The sequence below is a fragment of the Raphanus sativus genome, chromosome 5 (genome assembly GCF_000801105.2).
Source record: "Raphanus sativus cultivar WK10039 chromosome 5, ASM80110v3, whole genome shotgun sequence".
In the NCBI taxonomy this organism is placed as follows: Eukaryota; Viridiplantae; Streptophyta; class Magnoliopsida; order Brassicales; family Brassicaceae; genus Raphanus; species Raphanus sativus.
In genome coordinates this window covers 15,242,231-15,264,342 of record NC_079515.1, presented here as the reverse complement: position 1 = coordinate 15,264,342, position 22,112 = coordinate 15,242,231, and the positions used below count along the sequence as shown (strand labels likewise).

Below are 22,112 nucleotides of genomic sequence, written 5' to 3'. Positions count from 1 at the left end.
AAAAGTCTGTCATCATCACACATTGTCTTATCCATAGTATCATAAATTATCTCATGCATAATAACATTGGCTAACGAGCCTATATTATGGTCCATTTCAGTTGTTTCCTTATTTATCAAGGTTGGTTATATAACAGTCAGAAAAACAGACAACTTGCACTAAAATAAATCATAAATGGAGCAACAGACAACTTGCATTTAAATCGTATTCTTCATTCTTCTTTGTGTTCAACATATAAGAATCATTGACAAAGTAGAGGGGGATTGTGGCCAGACACACAGAGTCACAGCCCCAAAACGGTACACACACACTAGAAAGAAGAATGAAGTCAAAGGGCAAATTCAGAACTTGATAAGAACGTTGAACACGTGATAACCAGATAGTTTAATCAGATCACAGTCTCTCCACTTGGACCCTTCCTCTTCATCAAAAACATTCATCATGGTCTTACCTACAGAACTCCGTAAAAACAGCAGAACTTTATTGTTCCATTGCCCTAATTTGGACTGGACACCTGCCGGTTCCGTAGGCACAAACACCCTGGTCCATGAGTTCTCCTCTGGATCAAACACTCCCAGAAGTCCAGGCTTTTCGCTGTCCAAGAAATACACTTTGTTCCTCACAACAGTGTAGGAATAAACAGCCGCTAATTCATCTGATTCTAACATTTCCCATGTCTTTGTTTCAGTGTCATATATGTCGATTGTGGCTGTTCCATTGTCTGAATCCGTCCCACTTTGTTCCCGATGCTGTCGAAAACTTCCCAGTACACGATTGTGCCAGGCATATCTTCCATCAGAACGCACATGAACTCCTCCATCCTCCCGGTCAGCTTTCGAACGGCGTTGAAATGCTCGCTCCTGAGAAAGGTTTTCCATCGCCGGCATACCTGCGAAAGGAGATGAAAGTATGAGCGCGGGATTCGTGAAAGGCAGAGCGCCGCCACGTCGTCCGTCAAGCCGGGTATGATCCACGACTCCATTTTACTTGTTCTGTACGACTTGGATTTTTAAGCCCCCATTGCATGCATTTTATTATGTTCAAGTTACTATATAAAAAGACAGTACTCATATTCAACTGTTAGTAACGTGAATTACATTGACCAAGTGTTTATATCTTGCTAAACTAATCATAGTCAACTGTTTACTTTTCAAACATAACGACTATGGGATTTGTTACGTTTTTAATATTTGACACCGTTCGTAACATGAGAATGATTGGTTATTTCTATTTTATTGCTTGTAAGACTATAATCAAACCGAGCCAAGTTTCAAAATCAAATTCACGATTTTGTGAAATCAAACCGAGCAGCCCGAAACAGAGACCATTAAAGTCAGAGCCATTGTTCAGTGGAATGTTGAAGAAGAGTAGTAGTAGCAGCAGCATGAAGAAAGTGGCTGCATATATAGTCCTCTTCTGATCCAAGCAAATTAGATGTGAAGAAGAAGAAAGGGACAAAAAGGGAGGTCGCTTGATTTAGCTCTGCTCGGTTTCAAAGTTATTGGAATTATATAGAGATTAGTGGGGCATGGCTTTAATTTATAAGATATAACATTATGAGTTCGATGAGAAATAACTAACAGTATAAGAAATTTGAACTAATCCATTTATAAATAGTTACAAATTATAAGTCTATTACAAACCGGAATTTAACACATCAAAGATCATTAACCAGTGATGTAGATACATTAGGGCATCATTATTTGTAGGATTTGTGAAAATCCTTAGGTAAAATTTTTTTTTTTAATTTTCTTTTGTCCCAAAATATAAATAAAAAATAAATGAAAAATAAACCAATCGCATGACAGAATAAGAAAAAAAGAGTTAAGGACACAGTTGGGACGTTTCTTCTTTTGGGATGTTCCTTATTTTGGGACATATTAGCTCAGTAATTGAAAAAAAATGGTGGACCCCACACCAAAATCACTAAGAACCAATGTTAGAACCCACCGATATTTATGCTCTTAGAGCACCTCCAATATATATGCATATATAATATATACATACTACATACACATATATACATATTAAGAACTCCAATTGGTAGAATTCCCCAATGCTCTTAGATATGTATACACTTCATTCTCTTCGTGTTGCATGTATTTTTAGTAAAAATAAAGTTTCCTTAATAGATTTAAGAGAAATTACCGTCTATATACACAACTTATATTTTAATTAAGTGAATACTCTAAATCTGACACCATGGTGTTTTAGTTGATAGAAAGTAAATTTATCACATCATAGATAGTTTATTAATTGTGGAAGCACCTTAGCCTAATGGTTAAGGTCTAAAGGCTTTTACACCCAGGTCTGGGGTTCGACTCTCGACTCCCAGACTATGCAATTTATTGCAGATTTTCTCAATTCCAGGAGAGAACGCGATTTATTAGGCAACTATGCAGATTATGGAAGGAAGGATTACATGCAACTATGCGATTATGGAAGGAAGGATTACAAGAGATCTTCAACATGGTGCAAGTAAATCTGGTCAGACATGGATCTTCATAGGACGGCTCAGATGATGCAGTTAGGCGTAGATCTTCATAAGACAGGTAGTATTGTCGGTTGTCGAATTGTCTATGTAATGTTCCTAATAATTGTAATATCATAATAAATCAGCGTTAAAAAGATAGTTTATTAATTTCATCATTTTTTTTGGTTTTAAACCAATTCACTCTAGATTTAATATCGCTACAGACAAAAATAATTCCTTAATTTCAACATCAAATAGCTCTAAATGGTGCATATGGAATTAACGAGAATAATCAATTCCTATTACTTCCTTATAAATAATAGTACTATTTATGAAAACATTTGTTACATATAATTCTTTGATTTAATTTTAAGAAACTATCAAACAAATACATTTCTTATCAAAATTAGTATATAAAAAAAAAATATTTTTTTATGTTATTTTGTTCCTACTCAATTTTTTCTTATTTATTTATGTTACTATTTTAATAGTCAGTCGTTAAGAGTCTAAATCTAATGATATGACTTGAATTTTGGTCAATCTCTTATATACCCTAAAAACATTGGCAATACCGCCCTGGTGATCTTAAAAGAATGAGACAATTGGCTTACATACCACTACTATGAGGTCAAATTGAGTATCTACCCAAGCCAAACTCCTCTTATTTTCTTTCCCATTTTGTCCCTATCTCACAATACCGCCTACTCTCCTAGTCCCTGTTGTGTGTCAGCAAGTCGGACTTCCCGAGAAACTTCGAGGTCCACCATCTCTCTCTAGCACACACTACCATCCGTTAGGTTTCTTAAGAATCACGACTTCCTTCTTTTTTTTAAACACTCACAACTTCTTTTTTTTTGTTTTTGCAATAACACCTCTTCAATTTTCTTCTTTCAAACTTAAATCCTCCAACTACACAATTTAATTGTCGATACCATCATTTATCACTACATCATAATCCAAATTTCTTAGCCTAGTCTCATCTGATTGAAGGTGCTACCATGGCATCGTTGGATCTAAACCTTCCGGAGTAGATGTTCGCCGCCGACGAAGAACTTTCTGGAACGAGTCAACTCGTATCACAAGATTAAGAGGACTGAGTCTACTAAAAGAGGAAGTTGTCCCTAACGAGACGGTGGTTGTCGTCGTTGATTCAGACAGCGACAGCGATGATGAAAAGGTGAAGAAGAAGAGCCTGAGCACATACAAAGGGTAGAAAAACCTTTAACTGTTATCAAATTCCATGTCATACCGGGTCATCCTAGTGATATCGACCAAGAGTGTCAGGTACCCTCCAACTCTGAAATTAGTTGATACCATGTTTGGTCGTTGCTAACTCTAATATTATTCGCTACAAATTAGGTTACCATCCTGTCCATTCTTTCTTCTCCAACAGAGAACTTGGCTGAAGGCGTCAACCTTAATTGGGTTGACGAGTCCGATTACAATCTCTCTGATCATCTTTATTCTTTGTGATGGAAGGTCTTCAGCTACCCCCTACAATATTCGCGGCTGTAGAGGAACCTTTGGGAGAGCGTGTCAACTCATATCACAACATAAAAAAGACCGAGTTGATTATCGAAGGCCCTTGAATCGGAAGTGTTGGAGTTTTTATGAATTCAACCTTTGGAAAGATTATCGCCATTGAAGAGAACCCTCCATTCTCCAGCGCGTTTGGTCATCTTCATGCTCTTAAAAGTCAACAAAAAATCTTTGGAAACTCAAAATATGTTTGTGAGATAGTTCACTGCTACTAAAAATGATGTTCACAGATTTCAGGTTTTATGCAGAGTCATGGGCTATATAACTTCATATGCTAATGATTTGATCTGTGGGATATCACTACATCGATAAAGATGACATCTTTGATTACTTTTGGGATTAGAAATGGGATCGATTTCTTAATATGTACATACGGCGAATTCTCCTTCTGCTTCCACGACAATGGTGATGAGCTCTATTCCGCCGTTTCTGAGCAAGCCATATGGCTGACGATCCATCGACATGCATAACACCCCCGACAATTTTTTAGTTGCTATTTATTTGTGTAAATGTTAACTTTTTATTTAACAGATATCTATTAATTTAACTATATTATTTTATAAGATATGTATAGATTTAAGAGATATTGCCATATGTATTTGTTATCAATATATATTAACATATACGTTAATACATTATAAGTATGTGGATATGTAAAACATTGTATTATTTACCTTCTAAATCCTAGATTAACTGCTAACATATTTGTATAAATTTTAACTGTTTATTTAACGGGTATCTATTAACTTAACTATCTTATTTTTGTAAGATATGTATAGATTTAGGCGATATTAACATATGTATCTGTTATCAATATAGATTAAACTATATTTTGATACATCATAAGTATGTGTATATATAAAAACATTGTATTATTTACCTTCTAAATCCTAGGTTAACTGCTAACATAGTGGTTTACATGTACAAAGTATATGAATTTGTTAACAAAATTATGTTTATGTTATCTCTTTATGTTGACGTGTATATGCATATTCTGAGTTTCCCCAAACATAAGATATTTTAATGCTTCATCTTCAACCTTGTGCTCTGCGATTTTGGTAACTGTTTTAAATTTTTTTTCTTACGATTTCTTTGTTGATGCTGGTTAATATTGTGGATTATAACATAAACAGACCAGATCAATCACATATTATGTGATTTCGAACTAGAAATCAACAAAACAAAGAAATTTTATTTTTTCCATATGAATTGACCAAATCGGAGTAAAACGCCACGGTGTGCTACTGGGTCACGCTTTTCTGGCGAGCCGAGTGCTCATTTTCCGAACAGGGTTACTAACAAAGCTTATCTCTTGTGGAAGAGAACTCACAAACAGTCATTCAATATCTGGAGCAAACGTGATTTAGCCTCTGACCTATAAACAGAACACGTCTGTACTTGTCTGACACACCACTTCACTTCACATGCTGTGTCAGAACGTTTTTTCAAGAGGGAAGGGTGTTTTCGTCTTCTTTAGTAACAAAAGACATGCTGAGATCTGTTTATGTTCCATCATGTTTAAATTACTAATTAGGGCTCTCATTAGGTGTAGTTAACTCAATATCTTTAAAAGATTTTCTTACTTCGTTTGTACAAAACCTACATGTAAATAAGATAAAATAAGCTTCTCAAACTAGTGGTATAAATTTCTCTTTTTTCTTTTTTTGAAAATATGGTATAGATTTATTTTCCTCTTCAAAATACGGTATACCACTAGTTCGATCCCATGATGACCTTGTTCATAGCACCATTAGCTAACAAGCCTATCTTGCGGTCCAATTTAGTTGTTGTTTCCTTATTTATCAAGGTTGGTTATAAGTATTGTTATAGCATTTCAGACGTCATATTTTTTGAATCATCTATAAATTTCTAATAATATTATTTAATATTTGAAAAGTCTTTTTTTTCTATGTGATGTTCTCATATTAATTTTTAGAATGATCAATTAAAAAATTAACAATAATGAATTATAAGTTATACATAATTTTCATTAATAATTTTAGTGTCTTTTTGCATATTAAATGACTAATTAAAATTAAAATTTTCATTTTCTTTTAATATTGTAAAAAATAAAAAATAAGAATAAATGATAAAGGAAATATACAAATATAAATTATATATAGCGAAATTTAATTTTATTTTCTTATATTTTAAAAACCGTAACAAAAAAGTAAACATCTATAAGAAATTAAAAGATATATATCTTTTAATTTCTCTACTTTATTGTATATATATATATATATATATATATATCTTATACAATAAAGTAGAGATATCTGCCCTCTCATGCGTCCACATCACTCTAGAGAAGGGGGGTTTTCTCGCCACGTGTCAACTCTTCATTTATTATATTTTTTTCCGTCTGCAAAATTTCTATGGCTCTATTTTATTCCCGTCCAAAGAATATCTAATGTATGGACTTTTTTCATTCATTCTGGCCAGGCCCATTGTATATGTGAAGATTTTGCTTTTTGAACAGTCTCAAAATATTAACTTATCTGATTGCCGTCTAGCTTTTTTTGTCAACTTTGGTCTAGCTAAACTTAACGTGGAAGAGATTACACATATCAGCATAGAGACTGCAGGAACAATGTGAGTATTCCAAAACTTAGTTAAAAGCTCACTTTTAGAATTTATATCGACTTATAGCATTTCAATTGATGCAGAGGTTACATGGTTCTTGAGTATTCAATTAGAGGTTACTTAACATATTTCTATAACTTCGATGTTGTCTTTTTAGAGATTGTCAGCGGAATGAGAAAAAACAATTGACAGACCAAAAGAAGAGTTTGTTTACCTTATTGATTGGGTTTATGTCTCGCAAGAAGAACAAGAGAAGGATTGGCTTATTTACACACGATTAAGGTACAATTTTAAAACCGAGAAAACCCCATGACAAAAAGCCTGGTTTATGACAGATGATTTTGATTGTTCTTGCCAATTTAGGACACACAATCTGGTCAATATGTGATTTATAGTGTGTGGTATATTTGATTGGGCAAGTGATGTATATCTTAAATGATAAATCTAGTCGTAAATCCCTCTAATTAAATGATAAATTTTGGCTAAAAAATTATCAGATTCGGAGCTTCCAAGAGAGGAACCTTATGGCGGTAATATGCATGTCACGATTGCAGTAAGTCTTGAATGTTACTTTACCTTTTTGGGTTAGTTGTGCTTTTTTTTGGGGTGTGCCTTTAGTTATGTTTAGTTATGGTTCACATAGTATAAGATGATGAATCATTTAGTATTTATTATCTGACATCTTTATCGTCTTACACTTCATCCAAAGTTGTAACACACGACTATGCAGCTCTTGAATAGGTGCAACAGGGCATCTTAACCTAAAGAGTAAGGTCTTAAGCTTTGGTCATGTGCTCTACAAGATCATTAACAGAAGCATGACCATTGAGAGGAACAAGCCAGAGAATAAAGAAAGACTATTGGGTTGGTGGAAGAGCATCCTTTTGATAGTCAACATTTTATCATGATCGTTGACCTTAGCTAAGAAACAACTATCCACATGTTGAAAAGAGTTTGGCTTATCTCACTGATCTATGTCTGAAAAGAATGATAAATAGCGGCCCACAATGGAGACTGTAATGGAGAAATTATCGAAGAATCCAATAGTAGAGAGTTAAAGATTGTTCGATTGCAGCAAGTAAGGAAAGTAGTCATGTACAAAGCAAGTGCCGAACCGGAAGACATGAAAATTGAGAAGGAGAGTTCGAGAGCCCAGAAGAGTTAGTGTAGGAATTTACTTTTTGTCATGCGATTAGTTGGTTTGTCCGAAATAATTTGACAATCTAATATCAAATCACAAAGCCTGGCTTACAAAAATCATAAAAAGGACAATTTCTTAATATAAATTCTAGTATCTGAACATGTAATTTTAATTACTTATGTATCTTTTTCCTTACCCAAAAGAAACACGAAAAAGCACTCAAACATTACCATAGACTTTATGATTCACACATCCATTTACTTTTTCCTCCTGTTATATTTCCATAACTTGTAAAGAAAATGAAAAAAAAACTAGCAAAGAAATTGATAGCTCTTTACCTAAATGGTTTCTTTGAATTTTTGACCCAAAGCAAAATAAACTTTATTAATAATATTTAAAATAGAAAACAGAAATAATATATATATATATATATATATATATATATATATATATATATATATATATATATATATATGTATTCTTTATCTGCTAAAAACGTTAGAATTGCATTCAAAAATATAACAATGTTGATATATACATATTCAAAAGAAAAAAAACAAACATATAATTAACAAATAGTTATACATGTACGCTATAAACTAAATGGTCAATAAATATAGTTGAGCTTCAAGGACGTAAATTATTTATAAACATGAAGATGAATTCTTTGACAACAATGGTAATGACCTAAGATGAATTGAAATACTTAAATGGAATTTTGCAGTCCAAACGTAAAAGTGCTAACTTATAATATGAACAATGAAATTTTATAACAATTATTAAAAATTATGTTACACAATTAACAAACATCCCGCGTGAAGCGCAGAAAACCCACTAGTAAATTATGAAAATAAGATAAAATAAAACATAAGTAATAGAATAATAAAATATGAAAGAAAAAACTTATAAAGAAACAAATAAAAAACTGATAAAACCACAACTACTGTGAAAAGTGTCTTCAAAATTGATCGTTTGCAATCATTTATCAAACTAAACACAATTATTTAACAAAAGTCTTATGACTTTCACCATAATATTCCATATAGAATATTTTGTTTCAAGCCAGAGTTGAAATGCATAGCACTCATTGTTTTTTTTTTGTGTTTTAAAGTTTGTAGGTTGTGATACGGTAGATGAAAATTTAGTATCTATATTATTAAAGCAGAATCCCTCATAGGATTTTGCCCTTAATTTTTATAGTTATTTACAATGGAATGCCATTACTTTTTTTTAATTATTTTTGAAATAAATTCGCTAGCCATTCCTATTGTAGGCAACAAAATCTATAGATTTCCTATATATAAGCCTAAACATTTCATTGTAGTTAATCTTGATGTGTAACCAAACAATAAATGCCAATAGATTATATAGATAAAAATAAGAAGAGATATTGCCCACACATTAGTAAATTACACATGTTACATCTTCTTTTTCATCTCCACAATTCTGTTTTTCTGGAAATTTTGATTTTATATTTTTTTTGTAGATATTGGTTATGACGTTTCTTCTTTTCTATATGCATGTATACCCGTATTTGTGAAGTATTACCCAACAAAATAAAGTTTAGTCTATTTTTATGGATATGGTTATGAAAAATATTACACATTTCTGGTATATCCTCTTTTATATTGTTTTGACATTTCATGGAACCGTAACAAATATTAACTTAATCAAATTGATATTTATTTCTACATATGATAACATTATCATTTGTAAAGTTTCCAATACGACCACATTATTATATCAATTTTAAACTTGCCAAAAAAAATTGCATGTGAAATAGTCAATGGTCCATTTGTAAACATATAATTATGATTTTTATTGACATCAGAAAATGTTTAAAATCATTTTTTTATAATAACTAGGACCATTAAAATAATAAAAACTAAACTCGATTGGAAAATTTTAAAATTTGATATGGGAGTTATTATATACAGTTTCGTTGTAAATATCATCATTTCAAAATTGGTTACCACAAAAATCGTATTCTAAACAAATCTTTTATATTTTAACAACTAATTGTAGAGTTGACAAAAAAAACAACTAATTTTAGTTTTATTAAAAAATATCGCTACTCATCGTAGTCAAAACAATTGTTTTTATAAAATGTGTTTTTGTTTTTAACAAAATATAAAAAAATTCAAATAAATATTTAACAAAACTCATATATTAAATAAGCATTTTCTTTTAACATTTAAGAATATTTTTATCAAATGATTATCATAACACAAAATAAATTAAACAAAAATAGTTGATCATTTTTATAGTAACACATTAAAATAAGCAATAATCAATGTGAGACAAATCACAAAGATTAATTATACCCCATTTCAATTTTTAATCTTTTTTAAATAAACATAACTGGTATACTCTTTTGATTTTCATTTAATTATATTCATATGAACATAACTATTATAGTAATTTGTTTCATATCGGGTCATCTGTTCAACCGGATATCCTCAGATTTTAGCGATTTTTTAGTGTTTTATCGGATTTTTAAATAATGAATATTTCATAAAATTCAAACTGAATTATATATAGAATCACAAGATTTTCCAGTTCGACCGTGGGTCCGGTTCAAATTTAAAATCAATTATTTAAATGGAAAATATTTGAGATATAGAAAAATTACAAATTAACAAAATATTGTATGTTTGTTAAAGAAAATTTTCATAGTAAACTATTCCGCGCTTTTAAAGCGCGAGTCATAATCTAGTTTCCTATTAAATGTTGGTTCATTAAATCTATGAGAAGATGATACAAATTGAATGTCTTTGAGAAGATGATTCAAATTGATTATCTTGAACATCAATATTTAGTAGAAAATATTATTATGAGATACACCTCATTTAAGATCATGATATTTGTAACTAAATTGTTTTAAATTCATGTAATACAAAAAAACAAGATAGTCTTAAATATATGACATAATGTATATTCTTAAATATATGACATAATGTATATTCATACTCTTAGTCTACTTGATTCATTACAATATTATAAACAAATAAGAATTTTTATGAAGTTATTTCAATTTATATCACATCACATTTGCTACTTCAACGTGAACTCCATCATCTTCAACTATTAGCAAAAATAAATAAATTGATATGATCAAGATAATCAAATATATTCATCTTCTCACATATTTAATGAATCTAAATTTAATAGGAAATATTATTATGAATATTAATTTAAACACATTTCTTTTGAGATCATGATATCTATAACTAAATTGTTTTAAATTCATGTAATACACAAAAAAATATAATTTTAAATGTATGACATAATGCATATTCATACTCTTAGTCTAATTGATTCATTACAATATCATAAATAAATAAGAATTTTTATGAAGATATTTCAATTACATCACATTTGTTACTTCAAAGTGATCTCCATCATCTTCAACTATTAACCAAAATAATATAAATCAAAATGTTCAAAATAATAAATTTGAATCATTTTCTCAAAGATTTAATGACAAAAATAATAAATTTGAATCATTTTCTCAAAGATTTAATGATCAAAAAGGTGTATTTGTTATAGATCTTACCTTCTCTAATCTGGCTTAGGAAATTTGAATTAGTTCTGTTAAACTGTACATATCCACTTCATTTTCAGTTTGTTATATCTACCAATGACCAAAGAAAATATTGAAGTTCATGAATTGGGCAAATTAGAGAATGTCTCAAATCAGTTTGAATCTTTTGTAATAATAATCAATGATTCATAAATAAACAAATGACATTATAACATCTAAGGTTTTTAACAGTTATATTAATATTATATCTTAACTTTTTCTTTCTGTTTCCTTATTTTTTTCTAATTTTAAGTTTTGTTGTTGTTAGATTTTTTGAACCAAAATAAAAATAACATTATGATGTAGTAAAAATGGTGAAGTCAAATCATCTTCCAATGTAGAGATATGTTGGGCTATCTGTTTTTATCATTTTCCACAAGCTAATTACGATATAGAGAATCTTAATAATCAACTTGAGTTATCTTACAATGATTTGATGAATCAAGTGAAGCCTAAGAAAAAAAAAGAGTTAGCACTTTCCAATTTCAAAGAAAAAAACTTTTAGACTTATTAAAGACCTTGGAATGTTGAAAGTGTAAACAACACGACATGGAATAGTGATAAACTTTTGCATCTTCATAGTTATCTAATTAGATTCTATGTATTAACATTTTACAAGGATGGAGGAGATAAATGACAACGTATTAAATTGACTTTGATCATTACGAAAATGTTGACGCTGCATACATTCAACAACTATTGGATAACTCATTTCATGTTGCATTGAGGTTACAGTTGGATCTTGTTTTTCATCAAATAGATGGAAATCAGTAGAGAAGTTACATAACTTTTATGTAATTATGAGTTTGATGTGGAATAAGAACTGTGTTGAATTTTCCACTGACTTTAGATTATTTGAATAAACTAATTGTAAAAGGTTAAATGTTTTTTATGCAGATCTACTATTTGCCAAAAAAAGAGATCATTACTGAGAGCAGTCATCTACACAATAGTATTCTTATGGTCTATGAAATAACTAAAAAGAGAAGTTCTACTTCATTGGTCAGAATTCATGGAATATAAGATGGGGCTGTGAATGCTATATCCAAAAAGTCATTAAAGAAAAATGTGATATCATTTGCCTCTTTTATGTAGTTTGATGTGGAATGAAACTATATGTTAAGTTTTTCACTTTCACTTTGGATTATTTGAATCAACTAACAATAAAAGTTAAATGTTTTTTTGTATTTTCATCAAACAAAGAGGAGGTTAGTAAAAAGTTATAGAACTTTTATGTAGTTACAAGTTTGATGTGGAATGAGAATAGATGGATTTTGTATTTTCATCAAATAAAGGGGAAGTTAATAAAGAAGTTGTAGAACTTTTATGTAGTTATGAGTTTGATGTGGAATGAGAACTGTGTTAAATTTTCCCCTGGCTTTGGATTATTTGAATGAACTAATTGTAGAGGTTAAGGGGGTGTATTCAGTCGAGAGTTTTAGATCATTTGTATCAAAATGAAAAATTCACTGTTATTCAAACACGGATTTTAAAAACTTATTTAAAATCTAGTGTTGTTGAACTTGACATTTGATAAATTACTCTGAAATCCAATTTTACTGAAAATAATTGAAGTTGTGGAGATTTTAAGTTTTAAAGTGATTTTAAAGTGTTTTCGTGGAGTTTCTTAGATAATGGTTTATGTGATATTCTAGAGTGGTTTAACAAAATATTCTTTTAATCTTGCAATTCATTAAAATCATCTAAAACCTCATTAAAAATCAAATCACCTCAAATTCTAGATTGAATACATCCCCTAAATGTTTTCATGCATACCTACTATTTTTCAAGGAAGAAGATCATTACTGAAGACAGTCGTCTACACAATATTATTCTTATGGAACATGAAATAACTAAAAAGCGAAGCTCTGCTTCATTAGTCAGAATTCATGGGATATAATATGGGGCTGTGAAGGATAACTCCAAAAAAATCATTGAAAAAAATGTGATATCAGTTTCTTAAGCATTCATTTTGCGTAGTTTGATGTAGAATAAAAACTATGTGTTAAATATTCCACTCTCACTTTAGATTATTCGAATCAATTAAGAGTAAAAGTTAAATGTTTTTTTGTGTTCTTATATCTACCATTTACCAAACAAAGAAATCATTACCAAGAATATTTGCCTACAATACTGCATTTTGTTTATGGGTCTTGGAATAAATAAAGAAAAACATTTATACTTAATTGGTTAGAATTCATAAGGTACATGAAGTTCCGTGTTTAATATTTTAGGGGTTCAACAAGCATCTTAAAATTTTACAATAAATATTTATAAAAATTTAATTAATATACCAACAAAAATATATTTAAATGTTTCTTATGTATATTAATTTTATCAAAAGAAAAATTGTAATAGAAAATAGATAATATAAAATTATATATTTGTTAGTTGAAATAAAACAATGTAGATGTAAACTTATAACTGATAAACTAATAGTTGACAAAAAACTAATATAACAAAAGTAAGAAAATAAAATACTAACCACATGGTAAAATATGGACAAAACAAAAAAAAAACATACACAAAAAATCGCTAAAATATAATGAAATTACGACGATAAATAAATTTGAAATACTAAATATCATGAACATGTACTATGTAAAACAGATTAAACAAATTAAATATATAATCTATTAAATTAAAGTTTTAATTTTATATACAATTTTGTCATAGTATATCAATTTGTTTCACATTGTGAACTGATCTAATGTTAATAGAATATTTATTTATTATATTTATTAATTTATAGAAGATCTACAGAAATTTATGTAGTCAAATTCATGGTCAAATATTTCCATATTTCAGTCATGCTTTCCTTATTAGATTAAATTCATGGTCAAATCAAATCTAATATTAATTCTTCAATATATACTGGCCAAACCATAACGCACAATTGCACTATAAAGAAGGATGAATAACTTTTAGCAAAATTATAATATTTTTCTTTGGAAAATGAAGAACATTTCCTTTAAACTTGTGTGTTTGGTTGCTCTTCTTTGTCTTGTCCTTCGTAAGTAAATCTACTTCCCATTCTGTAGCTATTTTCGTAAACACTCTTCACTCTTTGTAGTTTAACACATTAACGATGGAATCATATATGTTTTTTTAAGATGGAATCATATATGTTTACAAAAAGAAGAAAAGATAATCTATATGTAATTAAAATTCTGTGATAGGTTACAATCAAGAAAAAGAGTAAAATCTATTGATGGAGATTATAATTTTTGATTGACTGACATATTATCACATCTTTAGGACAAGATCTTGTGGAGGGTAGGACAATTGTTCCAAACAGAGGCGATGGGAATTATCACGACCCGGTTTGTAACCCGTATGATCCAAACTGTAACAAACCTTGTAATCCAGAAAATCCAAATTGCGTCATGAAACAACCTGACATGGTTACAATTAATAGAGGTGGCGGAAATATTCATGACCCGGTTTGTAACCCGTATGATCCCAATTGCGTCAAACCTTGTAATCCAGAAAATCCAAATTGTTAATAGAAGAAATAAGGCATTGGATAAGGTCTAGTTGAGCTTATTTTATTGAATAAATGTGAACGTATATGCTCTAATATTTGTATGGCTTATCTTATGCATCAACCGTTACATGATAATTATAATAATAATCAAAAATCAATACTATTAAAAGGAAATCTAAAAAATCTATTTAAAAAGTTGTTTGGACCATTTCAATAGATTTAATATTAGTTGGTCTTACCTTATGTTTTATTGTTACTGATTTTGGCTCACTAATGTAGATACCATATATTAAACCCTTGAATACTCTTTTTGTTATTAACCTCAAAATCGGTTACATTATACCGCATATTTACCGACTTCTGAATAATTTTACCAAAGTATATCATTCTTATGATCCACCAACAACTTCTAAACCTCTCATTATTCTCAACATTAAAAATTACTGATCTAACACAATATACCGAAATTATATCATTCTATTGAGCTATCAACTATGAAACATTACACTCCATCTTTCCAATGATCAAACTTCTGTCTATGAAAATGAAAAAAGCTCCTTGGATGTCTCATGTTGACCTTCCATTTTTTGTGAATATGCTAAATAGATATATTCTACAATTTTTTGTTAATAATATATTAGAGATACAATTCGCCAAATAGAAAACAGAGAATAACTAAATTATTTGGTTTATTACGACACAAATACATTATTTTCCTAATTATTTTTATCAACCAAAATATCAAAACAAATCTACTTATATTTCCTACCAAAAATTTCAGTAACCTACGGATATCACGAAATATTAGGGGTGATTACTTCAGCTGTAACTGTAGAAAATTTACTGTAGGATTTAAGCTGTAGAATTTTTTGATTTAGATTTAAGTGTTGTAACTTTAAAATTTATTGCTACAGAAATATATTTCCTACAACAAAAAAGATAGAGCTTTAGAAAATAAGATTGTTACAACTTTTTTTCTATTTTTTTTATTGTAGTTTTAAAAACCAATATAAAGCATGATTGTTGATTTTAAAGGTTGTATCTTATATATTAAAATAGAATTCATGACTTCTTTCATGTGTGATTTTTTAGTTTGGGCCCTCTTTTAAAATCTCATAATTTTAATATGTATATTATTTATTCAACTATACATTTTATTTTAAGCTAACAATAAAAAGCTTAATTAATTAAAACCAATAACTTCCCAATATTTTAGGGATTTCATAGATAAGAGTAACAATATATTGAATCCAACTTATATTTAAATAACACATATATTAAAATTTCAAAAATATGTTTAAAAAGATTTTAACAGAACTTAATTTTTAAAAATTAAATGTAAATATTTTAACTAATTTCGTGATTAGTTTTGAAATATTATTATATACTAATAAATTTTTGTTTACAAAATGAAAAATAAATATTATATCATATTTATCAATTATATAATCAAAATCAATCATATTAAAAGAAAATTATTATGTTGATCTAAATATTTTAACAATAAAAATTCTTTCATACAAATTTTAAAATAAAAATTCTTTCATACATTTATCTATTTTATAATCATAATTAATCATGTTAAAATAAAATTATAATATTGAAATACATACGATAAAGTTATATTAAATTGATAGATTATAAATTTTATTTTCATACATATAAAATATTTATGTTTAAAATATAATATGATGACAAACTACAATACGTGTATAAAATCAACATATCTTAGTTTTTTATATACAATAATATATTATTTAAATTGAGGAAACATAAAAATATAAAATGAAATGCAGTTTTAAAGGACGAGTAAAAATTTAACATAAATTAAATACAAAATAATTATCAAATTTGTTTTTCCATACACGTATTAATTTGTTTTTAACTAAATACAAATACAATAATATAAATATATAATAACGAGAAACAAATACATGTGATGGTTTTAAACATTTCACAACATGTAAACTATATTACTATATTTGAAATATTTAAAGAAACATTTAAATATATTATATATTAAATATATTATATATTAAAACATTTAAATATTGCAACCTCAATTCATGTGTGATTTTTTTAAAAATGAACTCTCACTAGAAATCAGTTGTTATTTATTTATTATTAATAATATGGCTTAATAATATATCACTCATAATATAACCATCGACTCCTACAAAACCGGATTGGTTAACAACCCGATATTTGATTTCTTATTAAATGTAATCCTATTATTTTAATTCTGAACATTTAATTTTTTTTACTTTATCATCAGTCCAAATATTTATGTATATAAAATAAAAATTAACACCCGCGCGGTTGTGCGGCTCAAAATCTAGTGTAAAAATTAAAGCTAAAGTCACCTCCTATATCCCAACCAATCACACCCATAATATCCTAAATTGTGTGATCCTACGTCCACTCAGCCTCCTCTTTTTTTTTGGCAGCTCCTCCTCTTATTATAAATAGTTCAACAAATATCTTTGGAGTCCGGATCCATAATTCAAATACCTATAAGTACCTATAATTTTTTGGTACGTAACGGATCGGAATTTGTTTGGGATTTTTAGGATTCGTTTTAGGATTCGCAAAAGACTCGACGTATCCAAAATACTGAAACACAAAAATACTCGAAAACACAAACAAATGCCTGAAAATATTTGAATTCCCATAAACACAAAATTTTACCATAAATCTGACCTAATGAACGGAAAATACCTTAAAACATTTTTAATACCCAAATTACTTTTTTTTTAAATTGAAAATTTATCTGAAGCTCGAAACCGTAACTGAAAACTTGGATGCAAAACTTAAGAAAGTATTCATAATACCGAACACACATTCGAAATACCGAATACATATCTGAAATACTCAAATATAATTAATATCCACAAACATTTCAAGTTCTTTGGATACCCAGTTGGGTTTCGGGTAGGATCCATAATCGATCAGAGACCGTAGGTGAAATTGTTTTTCAAATTTTGTAATTTTCCATGAATCCAGATTCGATTATGTCCATGCCTAAAATGATTTATACAAGAGTGTACAAACAAAATCTCATATAAACTAATTTATAAATTATATAATTTTACACAGATTTCCTTCTTTGATCTAATGATTTTGTAACATAATGTTGTACACCAATTCCAAAATACTTATTTATAAAATTTGTTTGCAATCTAAAGAAAACCCCGTTCTTGAAAACGCAGATCAAAATCTAGTGTTATATATAGTAATAACTAATAGTTTTAACCCTTAATAATTGAGTCAATCAAATATATTACATCGCGAGATTAATGGAAAAAATCCCTAGAATTTTGTGTATAATTTTTAATTGGTAATGAGAATTTAAATAAATTATTAGTAACTTTCCTATATTAAACGAAGCTAGAATGTGATTTGATTAACATGCGGATATCAATTTCCTACTTTGGCTATTGCATAAATTATTAATATGATTGGTATTTTAACTAATAGGGTTTAAGCCATAATAATTGAATCAACAAAATATATTGAATTGGCTCAATTATATTCTCATAAATTACGGTCAAACGTAAAATTAGCAAAAAGAATCAAGTAAATATAAAAAACAATATTATTTAATTTGATATTAAGAGATGCAATAAAATCCCCATTAATTTAAATTCACAGGTTGATTCTCTATTTGTTTACTTGATTTATATAACTTCTGTCATATATAACAGGATTATATATATGTTTATTATACTTACTTGAATTATATATCTTTAGACAAATGATATATGTTAATACAATATTATACTGACCAAAAATTCAACTAACAAAAAGAGTGTTTTAATAAATCGAGGCTTTGATAACATTATCTTTGGAACATCCGAGAAATGCAAATACGTCTATATGAATATACCACTTCTAAGTTAAAAAAGCATTAGTGTAGTTTGGTTCTTCTCTTGCACTTTATAAAAATCTGATAAACCCCATACTATAGTTTGGGTTTTATAATGTTATAATGATCTTCCTATATGAATATGCATACAACTCTCATGTTATATTTAGTTTTTTTTCTCTTGCGCTTTATAAAAAAAACTGCAAACGATTTTGTAACAAACTTTCGTAGTTGTATGTCGTAATGCAAACAGTACCATATCATTTTTTTCACTTGGCATTGTGGATACATGTTGTTGACCGTAAATTGTTTGAGGTTACAAAATAGAAATAATAAGTTTTGAAAATGTCATGAAGAACATATTCTTTTAAAAGAGAACAATCTTATTTATAATAAAATGTCCATCTCCTTGACTTTGGTTCATGACAATAAGTTTGAATACATCATGAACCACCGTTTAGGTAAATAGAGATATAGTTATTTGAGTTTAGGCTGGTAAAATTATTAAATATTGACGTATTGAATCATTTAGCCATCAGGTTGATTGAGAAAAACACGTAGGTATCAAACGTTTGATGTGATAAACATAAACTATAATCACTACATTACATGTAATTTATCTAGGCAATAAATGTCTTTTTGGTGTGAAGAGAGCTCTCATAATGACACCTAAACAATGACAATTGTGTTAATCACACATGAGGATGAAATTAATTAATAAAAGTGTTCCTCAAATAATAAAAAAGGGATATACAACTCAACATACTCAACATTAAGTAAGTTAATCGATGATGATTCTTATACTCAAAATTAGAAGCATATTTAAATCAGCGATATATTATTGTTTAAGATAGTTTTCTATATATTTTTATGCATGTACGTGAGTAATAATTTTAACTAAGTAGTTTTCTATTTAGTGAAATAATATAACACATGTGAAAATAATATATGAACAAAATTATTACATATTCACATAAAATCTGAATCTAAGTACTTGTACGAGCTATAATAGCAAATTTAGAGCATCTTCAACCAACTGCATAATCAACTGTAAAAATAGAATGAAAAATGTAGTCATGAGTAATGTATATTTGTTTGTTCATGACTGTGTTTTTGGGAAATTTCATAACTACACTTTGTGTAGTACCACAATTCAACAATACCACCAATAGAAGGACATTTTCATAAATACACTTTTCATTAATGTATAAAAGACAAAAATGACCTTCCTAAATTCTAACCTAATTACATGTCTCTTTCTATTTCTTCAATAGAAAACTTCAACGAACATGACTACATCGGAGATCAGATCGGACGACGACGGCGATGAGATCGGAGATCGGACGAAGACGGCGACGAGATCGGGAGATCGGACGACCGACGGCGACGAGATCAGAGATCGGATGACGACTGCGATCCTTCTCTCACCTCTCACTCTCTACCCTCGTTACGCTCGCATCTCCCTCTTTCCCCATCGTGTTCATCTACAAACGCAAATGAAATGACTTGCTGGTACACGCTATTCTCCTTTCCTTGCGTTTTTAGCTGCTCGATTCGATTTCCATGACTTTCCTCTTTGTGTGTTTCTAGTGGAGGTCTCCTTAAAGCCATCAAGAACTGCCCGTCTTGAGGACGTTCAGAGAGCTGTTGAACGGTTGGTGAAATTCATTTCCTCATTTTTGCCTTTACCGTGTTTCTTTTTCTCAATAATGAATTAGTTTGTGTGTGTATTTGGTTTAGGATGCTGGAAAATAGGAGCATGAGCTATGTGGATGGCCTTGTTCTCATACCTCCACACGACTTGTTCCTTGTTGAAAATGTGCATTTGTGATACAGGTACTACTTCGTCACTGTAGTAGATTCCAATCACCAATAGAGAAATGCAAAAAGTAATATATACTGATGGTTTTGTTCTGTGTATCTTATAGAGGAATGGGTGAAAAATAATGATGTTCTCTTGTTCTGGCAAGTTAAGCCTTTTGTCCACGCCTTTCAGGTATATCCAGACCCTATTTACTTTTATAAGGCAGTTATCTTTGCTTTCTCTTCTACATGACTTATTTATAATTTACATACAGTTAACTGAGGAAGGACCATGTGAGGAGCTGGGCCCTGATGGACAACCTTCTAGCTTTAATGAATGGATTCTACTTGCTAAGGAGTTTGATGGCTTGTGGGAAAGGTGTGTTTCCTATGTTCTTGACTTGGTTATTAAGTAGTAGTGGCTCTGAAACAATTTATTCAGTGGTGTCTGGATCTTTTCTTTTCTTTTGTGTAGCTTGATCTATGAATCAGGACTCAAGCAACGGTTACTACGTTATGCCGCAAGTGCTTTGCTGTTTACACATAAGGGTTTGTTGGTTGAATTTATAAGGGGTTATAAAGGAACAACGAGGGTTTGTTTATTTTCATGATCACTGGATCAAAGTACAACAAAAAAAGACAATAATATCAATGATCCTACTCTGTAATCAAATAATCTAACATTTAAATTGTTTGGTAGGTCAAAAGCTCTAATGTACGTTGTATTGTGGAAAGATAAGCAAACAACTCTTACAAGTCAATACACTTAATTAAAGAGAAAAAGAAATTGTAAGGGTTCGTGGGTCATTTATAGAAACTAATAAATCATTTGTAATGGCTTATATATCATTTATAAGGATCTATGAATCAAAAGCCAATTAACAAATAAATCCTAATAAATTAGTTTATAAATTTTTAGATGTCCTTTTAAAAACTCTCATAATCAACTTATAGACCCTTATAAATCATTTTATGTTTTAGAAAAACATTTATAAACTCTTATAAATAACATTTATAAACTCTCATAATCAATTGATAGACCCTTATAAATTATTTTATGTTTTAATAAACATTTATAAACTCTAATAAATAACATTTATAAACTCTCAAAATCAACTTATAGACCTTATAAGTAATTTTATGTTTTAATAAACATTTATAAACTCTTATAAATAACATTTATAATCTCTTATAAATAACATTTATAATCTCTTATAAATAACATTTATAATCTCTTATAAATAACATTTATAATCAACTTATAGACCCTTATAAATTATTTTATGTTTCAATAAACATTTATAAACTCTAATAAATAACATTTATAAACTCTCAAAATCAACTTATAGACCTTATAAGTCATTTTATGTTTTAATAAACATTTATAAACTCTTATAAATAACATTTATAAACTCTTATAAATCAAAAGTAAATTTATAAACATTGATAAATCAACTTATAAATATTTATAAATAAATTTATAAGCTCTTATAAGGGTTTGTAAGAGTTTTTTTTTGTTTTCTTGATGGGTTTATGACAAGTTTATAAGAGTTGATAAATCATATTTGAAAGTTTAAAAATCATTTTATAAAGTCTTATAAATCAGTTATAAAAGTGTATAAAGTGTATAGACTTTAT

At 28.8% G+C, this 22,112-nt stretch overlaps 2 protein-coding genes and 1 pseudogene across 3 annotated transcripts; 2 read left to right on the top strand and 1 right to left on the bottom strand.

The window, feature by feature from the left end:
• Positions 1-95: 95 nt before the first annotated feature.
• LOC108859643 (putative F-box/kelch-repeat protein At1g27420) lies at positions 96-1,006 on the bottom strand (annotated as a pseudogene).
• A 13,268-nt stretch (positions 1,007-14,274) lies between these two features.
• LOC130494877 (uncharacterized) lies at positions 14,275-14,825 on the top strand. Its single transcript, XM_056985700.1, has 2 exons — positions 14,275-14,332; positions 14,578-14,825. The coding sequence occupies exons 1-2, from the start codon at positions 14,275-14,277 to the stop codon at positions 14,823-14,825; spliced, it is 306 nt and encodes a 101-aa protein (XP_056841680.1).
• A 4,991-nt stretch (positions 14,826-19,816) lies between these two features.
• LOC108858338 (pachytene checkpoint protein 2 homolog) lies at positions 19,817-21,299 on the top strand. Of its 2 annotated transcripts, XM_057010833.1 has the most exons (6): positions 19,817-20,183; positions 20,262-20,325; positions 20,412-20,507; positions 20,600-20,667; positions 20,750-20,853; positions 20,950-21,299. In XM_057010833.1, the coding sequence occupies exons 3-6, from the start codon at positions 20,438-20,440 to the stop codon at positions 21,083-21,085; spliced, it is 378 nt and encodes a 125-aa protein (XP_056866813.1). In that variant the 5' UTR covers positions 19,817-20,183; positions 20,262-20,325; positions 20,412-20,437; the 3' UTR covers positions 21,086-21,299. The 2 variants fall into 2 exon arrangements, with proteins under 2 accessions (XP_056866813.1, XP_056866812.1); XM_057010832.1 differs by having other exon boundaries at positions 19,817-20,325; positions 20,950-21,298.
• Positions 21,300-22,112: the final 813 nt, after the last annotated feature.

Coding starts and splice junctions, on each gene's coding strand:
- LOC130494877 (XM_056985700.1), top strand. CDS start 14,275: ATGAAGAACATTTCCTTTAAACTTGTGTGTTTGGTTGCTCTTCTTTGT. Junction 14,333..14,577: donor TCTTCTTTGTCTTGTCCTTC/GTAAGTAAATCT, acceptor TCACATCTTTAG/GACAAGATCTTGTGGAGGGT.
- LOC108858338 (XM_057010833.1), top strand. CDS start 20,438: ATGTGGATGGCCTTGTTCTCATACCTCCACACGACTTGTTCCTTGTTG. Junction 20,668..20,749: donor CTTTTGTCCACGCCTTTCAG/GTATATCCAGAC, acceptor ATTTACATACAG/TTAACTGAGGAAGGACCATG. Junction 20,854..20,949: donor TTTGATGGCTTGTGGGAAAG/GTGTGTTTCCTA, acceptor TCTTTTGTGTAG/CTTGATCTATGAATCAGGAC.